Source organism: Crinia signifera, chromosome 4 (assembly GCF_055691185.1).
Source record: "Crinia signifera chromosome 4, ASM5569118v1, whole genome shotgun sequence".
Classification (NCBI taxonomy): domain Eukaryota; kingdom Metazoa; phylum Chordata; class Amphibia; order Anura; family Myobatrachidae; genus Crinia; species Crinia signifera.
Window position 1 is genome coordinate 290077691 of NC_139220.1, and position 6500 is coordinate 290084190.

The 6500-nt window shown below is 47.1% G+C and overlaps 3 protein-coding genes across 3 annotated transcripts; 1 reads left to right on the forward strand and 2 right to left on the reverse strand.

Annotated features, from left to right (window-relative positions):
- Positions 1-3221: 3221 nt before the first annotated feature.
- On the reverse strand, positions 3222-3602 carry LOC146072693 (histone H2B 1.1-like). The gene has a single exon (XM_083179888.1). It carries the CDS (start codon positions 3600-3602, stop codon positions 3222-3224), a length of 381 nt encoding a protein of 126 aa, XP_083036014.1.
- Positions 3603-3937: 335 nt separating this feature from the next.
- On the forward strand, positions 3938-4330 carry LOC146073125 (histone H2A type 1). The gene has a single exon (XM_083180304.1). The coding sequence runs from the start codon at positions 3938-3940 to the stop codon at positions 4328-4330; it is 393 nt and encodes a 130-aa protein (XP_083036430.1).
- Positions 4331-5207: 877 nt separating this feature from the next.
- Positions 5208-5618, reverse strand: LOC146073126 (histone H3). Its single transcript, XM_083180305.1, has one exon. The coding sequence runs from the start codon at positions 5616-5618 to the stop codon at positions 5208-5210; it is 411 nt and encodes a 136-aa protein (XP_083036431.1).
- Positions 5619-6500: the final 882 nt, after the last annotated feature.

Here is a 6500-nt window from a genome sequence, read left to right on the forward strand (position 1 = left end):
GACATGACAGGAAACTGTAAGGAAATGGATTAAGAGGCAAATTTGAGGAAAAGTTGTTTCAGCAAAAAAAAAGTAGCTGACAAGTTGAATAGCCTCCCATGAATTGTGGCAGATGATAATACAGTTTAATCATGCCTGGAATAGACCAAATTATAATAATAATAATAATAATAATAATAATAATAATAATAATAATTACAATAAAATAAGAATTAGTTTTGAGAATACTGTAAGTATGGAAAAAATGAAGAAGGTCCAAGAATGTCTCACCTGCCATCAAATTCTATGTCTAAGTTCTGGTGACAGAATATCTGATGTAAATGTGGGTGAAAACCTAGGATACAGTTATACTCCGCTTTGCACAAGATCTGCGTCTCTCTTCTGCACGGAACACTAGCTCCCATTCACTATTACAGGACTTTCATCAGGCTGCTCCTATCCTATGGAATGCCCTTCCATGCACAATAAGAACTCCGCTAGCCTCCAAACTTTCAAGTGTTCCCGGAAAACTCACCTCTTCAGGCAAGCCTATCATATTTAAGTTCTACACGCATAACCCTCTGAGGCACTTATGTATTATTTTCTTCCCTTCTGGACTTGTAACTTGGTGGGACTGCTATGCTATTACTGGTGCCTCTTTCCCTCCTATATTCCTATAGATTGTAAACTTGCAGCAGGGCTCTCCTACCTCCAAGTCTGTCTGTTGTTACCCAATTTGTTTTATCACTGTCTACTATTGTAAAGCGCAACGGAATCTGCTGCGCTATATAAGAAACTGTAAATAAATAAATAATACAGTGACTATCAAGCAGTATGGATCAAAATAAAGACAGAAACCGACTCATCGCACACAAAAACAAAGATGTTAGATTTTAGGCAGGCTACTGCAGGAATTGAAGAGGACGTGATCTTCGCCGGACAGTTGTAAGTTTACTTCCTCTGGTTCCCCTATGGATTGCGTCAGACACCGGACCCCCGGACCAGAACCCCAGGACACCAGACCAGCACCCCAGGACACCGGACCCCCAGGACACCGGACCCAGGGACCTACCTTACGGGCTCAAGATAGGTAAGTATCAGTATGTGTGGGCTTTGGATGAAATAAAGTTTTATTTTTCTTGTGTGTGTCAGTGTGTGTTTATTTGACTATTTTTAATACCGTTGAACTACAAGGGCCAGCGTGCCCTTTAATTCTCCGCATGCTTGGACTTTTTTTTTTTACACAGCACAGCCTGCACGGATCTGCCTGATCCGTGCAGAATGGCCATATGAATTCGTATTAGCGGCCATATATATGGCCGCTAATACAAATGATGCCCTACATCCTCTGTAAGGGCAAGCTCAATCTGTGGCAGAGCTGTCAGGGAAGGTGTGTGATTCACCACTATAGAACTCGTTAGCGCTGCCTCGTATTTTAACTGCTGCAAACCGTATGAGTGCAAGGGTACATACAGTATATATAGAGCTTAGTAAATCGCAAAGGCGGCGGACTGGATCGTTCTTCAATCTGCATTCCTCGTGACCCTTTAAAACACAATTCTCCGGAAAACGTATATGCCTCTGTGCAGTGGTCGCTAACAGCGTGGTTTGTAACGTAACCTTTTTCTATATATTGCGGATTACCTAATTACACGATCACCGACACCAAAAAGGAACCACTGCACCCGCCACCCACCTCACTGCTAGGTTATAAATTCATATTAGGACCCGGTAAATAGCCACATTAAACATGGAGGATTTAACAGCGCTCTCGTAGAAAAGATGGGTGGCCCTGAAAAGGGCCTTTGTGCGTGTGTGGGTGACCGCATGAGAGGCACCTGAGAATTTAACCCCCGAACCCATAGAGAGTGCGGCCCTGGCGCTTCAGAGCATAGACCACGTCCATAGCGGTCACAGTCTTCCTCTTGGCGTGCTCGGTGTAGGTGACGGCATCACGAATCACATTCTCCAGGAACACCTTCAGCACACCGCGAGTCTCCTCGTAGATGAGTCCCGAGATACGCTTAACACCCCCTCGTCTAGCTAGACGACGGATTGCAGGCTTGGTGATGCCCTGGATGTTGTCACGGAGAACCTTCCTGTGGCGCTTAGCGCCTCCTTTGCCGAGCCCCTTTCCACCTTTACCTCTTCCAGACATTCTCAAAAAATCTGTGACGATCAGTAAGAATGAGTAAGCTTTCCTGTCAGCGGCTTTTATAAAGTGGAAAGCGGACCTGATGGGTGACTTGGACTTAAAGGCGGAGTCATCGCTCGCCTTGCCATTCGTTCATAAGCACAACCCTTGGATTGTTTTCCTTTTGTTCGCTACAAGAAGATATTGTTTTATGTTTCGATTTATAGTAACTGCTCTCTTGGTATTGTTTTCTTTTTTTTTTCTTGGTTAATACCCAGTGTAAAAAATCAGCTTGATAAGAGAACTAAATCATTCAACTACGTTGTGGTGAATATTTGTGTTGATGAAACGTAATGACCCAACGTTGTTAGTTTTATTTTATTTTTTTCCCTTCATTTTATTATACGTGGAATAGATATAGATACATTGTATATTTTTAATTTGAAAGTGGGGGAATTGGTAATGACAATGGACCCACACAATGAGAGTCGCTCAGATATCGGCGGGAAATTAAAGCCATTACTGTAACGTTTCCCTGGCTCCCGGACTCGGTGCGTATTTCAGCTTTGCGGCGCTCTGAACTGTAATCGCCTTTCAATCAAGTGTGTGCGTGTTACAGTAGGAACCAAGTGTGCCTGAGCAGGAATTACGTGTTCACCCTTAATTAAATGCATCGAAACGGAACCGGAGGTCATAGAAGTAACTGGGTACTGAGCTACGTTGACGTACTGCACACTTCATTCAGAAAAAAAGACAGCGATCCATTGCCAACGGTGTACATTGCCACCCTATGGGTCGCATGTATCTTTTGTGTATTTAAGCAGCCAGTGACATCTGCAACGTAATGAACCGGTCCTACATTTGAAACTGGATTCAGATCCCCTAGAAAGAGAAATACAGAATGCAGCTTTGCAAGTGGTAGAGATAAAGGCACTTTTTTGTGTGACCCAGTAGGGTTAACAATAGCTAGAGGGTACGTCACAAGTCAGTTATATCGGTCGGAGCATGGACACAGCAAAAACCATCATAGTTACAGCTCGATTAGAGAGGAGGTGGGTGGCTCTGAAAAGAGCCTTTGTGCTGGTGTGGGTGGGAGAAGAAGGGGAGATTACTTGGCGCTGGTGTACTTGGTGACGGCCTTGGTGCCCTCGGACACGGCGTGCTTGGCCAGCTCTCCAGGCAGCAGCAGGCGTACGGCGGTCTGGATCTCCCTGGAGGTGATGGTGGAGCGCTTGTTGTAGTGAGCCAGGCGGGAAGCTTCCCCAGCAATGCGCTCAAAGATATCATTAACGAAGGAGTTCATGATGCCCATAGCCTTGGAGGAGATGCCGGTATCAGGGTGCACCTGCTTCAACACCTTGTACACGTAAATGGCATAACTCTCCTTCCTGGTCTTCCTACGCTTCTTCCCATCTTTCTTCTGGGTTTTGGTCACGGCTTTCTTAGAGCCTTTCTTGGGAGCCTGCGCAGACTTGGCTGGATCAGGCATATTGGCAGATAATCGTTTCTGAGTCGTTGCAGAAAAAATCTGTCCTGTGCCGCTCCAGATCGGCTCTATTTATAGGCAGCTTATGCAAACGAGGCGTCCTCGCTGCTGGTAACACTATTGGCTACGAGTGATGTCGGCGAAACCCCGCCCGCCATTTGCAGATTGGTCCAGTTACACAGTAACCAATGCAGATCAGGTTCCTGCACAGACCAATCACACAGCAAGAACTGGACCCTCCTGAGTGTATATTTAAGAGGAGGGCGATATCGAGAGCGCATTGTCTGCACGCAGTACAGTTTCGAATTTGAAGAAACGCGCCCATTGAACATTTTAGCATGTCAGGAAGAGGCAAACAAGGCGGCAAGACCCGGGCAAAGGCCAAGACTCGCTCATCTCGTGCCGGTCTACAGTTCCCGGTTGGTCGCGTTCACCGTCTGCTGAGAAAGGGAAATTATGCGGAGCGTGTGGGAGCCGGTGCTCCCGTCTATCTGGCCGCGGTGCTGGAATATCTGACGGCTGAGATTCTGGAGCTCGCCGGTAACGCTGCCCGCGACAACAAGAAGACCCGCATCATCCCCCGCCACCTGCAGCTGGCTGTGCGCAACGACGAAGAGCTCAACAAGTTGCTGGGTGGAGTGACCATCGCCCAGGGAGGTGTACTGCCCAATATCCAGGCCGTGTTGCTGCCCAAGAAGACCGAGAGCCACAAGCCAGCCAAGAGCAAGTGATGTGACCGTCAGATGTTTTACCCGTTATTGACCCAAAGGCTCTTTTCAGAGCCACCCACCCCGACTGTGAAGTGCTGATTCATCTCTATAAACTGGCTAAATGTCAGTCCTTAGCCCGATTTAGCGGGAAAGGTTGAAGTGGTACCCGGGACCTTTGTACGGGAGGGAGGGAGGAAGGGAGGGTGTAAATGCCCCGGCTAACCTGCCCCATGAATCTGTTGGGACAGGAGAGGCTAGCTCTGGAAACAGTCGAAGGGCAGGAGAGCTTGATCCATGTAAGGAAACCTCGTCCCTTCTCTAATCATGTTTATGGTGAAGGCCGGTAGTGATTGACCGTTCCCTGCATCGACGGAGCTTGTGCATCTGCCTATCACAATCAGATGAGATCTGCCCTTCATACTGGCAGGAGCGGGGAACAAAGGAAGGAACCGAGGCGTTAAGAACAAGGTTCCAGGAAGCAAAAATCACTTATTTGTAGCTTATGCTTCAGCCCGTATAGTAACATTTCGTGCCTGGTGAGGAGGACCGGGAAGCCGCACGTGCTTTTACTTCCCTAGAAAATGCCATTTTAAACTTCTCGAAATGCACCTCTTACACACGTGTGATCTACTAGTCTAACCTTTCGTAGCGAAGACTAGGAGTAGTCCCCCTGCGCAAAGCATATGGAGGTGGTTCAGAAGCAGGGTGAAAGCCAGGTAGGAGCGGAACATGCGCTGTGGGTACCAATTTGGAGCCCGGGTGTCTGTCCCCCCGTTAAAGGAATTGACATCATTCCACTCAAACACCAATGTGCTTTACGCTTCAGCTCGTTCAGAAAGATTTGGTGGCTCTGAAAAGAGCCTTTGTGGTGTTGCGTGTATAGGAGTGCCGAATATCTCTATGCCCTCTCCCCTCGGATCCTGCGGGCCAGCTGGATGTCTTTGGGCATGATGGTCACCCTCTTGGCGTGGATAGCGCACAGGTTGGTGTCCTCGAAGAGCCCCACCAGGTAAGCCTCGCTGGCCTCTTGCAGGGCCATGACGGCAGAGCTCTGGAAGCGCAGGTCGGTCTTAAAGTCCTGGGCAATCTCACGCACCAGGCGCTGGAAGGGCAGCTTGCGGATCAGCAGCTCGGTGGATTTCTGGTAGCGGCGGATCTCGCGGAGGGCGACGGTCCCTGGTCGGTAGCGGTGAGGCTTTTTCACGCCGCCGGTAGCTGGGGCGCTTTTCCTGGCGGCTTTAGTGGCCAACTGCTTGCGGGGAGCTTTCCCGCCGGTGGATTTACGCGCTGTCTGCTTGGTCCTGGCCATGATCACAAAAGAAAATGCGTGCAGCTACAGTACCGACTGTATTAGAAACGTCGCCCCCTTGCTATTCTATTTATACACAGTGTTGCACGCTGATTGGACAGTGTGGGCATGCCTCCTCTATCGATTGGTTTAATACAACCGTTTGAAGCATTCAAAAAAACCCCGCCTTTTCTAGCCATGGCCGATTGTTTCAGATCCTGGGATAAAATAATCGGCATACGAAGCCGGTGTATAGAATTCAAGCACATTAGCATAAATGCATCATGTTTACCAGTGTTAGCTGGGATTTGTGACAGCTACTGTAGTCATCCATCCACTTCATATACGTTGCTTTACATTCTGCACGTTAAGAATTTAAAAGGATCCGGGATACGGTGTTTATATGTTTCTGCTCCTACATCTCCTATTCATATAGTTACATCACGTTTACCATTGTATTTTTAACTTCCAAGTCTGCAGCTATTAAAGATACTGTAGATATGTATAATTTAGAATGACAGGCGCCGCAGAACCTTATAATAATAATAATAATGTTCTTTATAGAGCGCTCTTATAGAGTCCAACGGGACTCAATCTATAGTTATATCATGTATTTTTTTTTTTTTTTTTCACTTTGATCGGGTCTTTAGTATTGTAGTGTCATAATGATCATGCAGTACGTTATAATCATGGAGAGCACAGTGTCAAATCTACGTCCCTGGGGCCAAATGCGAATGAACATGTTCATCTCAGTCCTGAGGCCATGTGATGTGATGGGTCTTTTTTTTAATTCTTTTATTGACTTTCACAAAGTAGTGTAGATCAACTGCCAGGACACCGAGGTTTCAGCGTCTTCAAAGACGGAACTGTATGAAAGCCCGGTTCATTTTTAAGAATTTGTCT

Excerpts from the sequence above, each read along its gene's own strand:
- LOC146072693 (XM_083179888.1), bottom strand. The coding sequence starts at position 3,602 with ATGCCTGATCCAGCCAAGTCTGCGCAGGCTCCCAAGAAAGGCTCTAAG.
- LOC146073125 (XM_083180304.1), top strand. The coding sequence starts at position 3,938 with ATGTCAGGAAGAGGCAAACAAGGCGGCAAGACCCGGGCAAAGGCCAAG.
- LOC146073126 (XM_083180305.1), bottom strand. The coding sequence starts at position 5,618 with ATGGCCAGGACCAAGCAGACAGCGCGTAAATCCACCGGCGGGAAAGCT.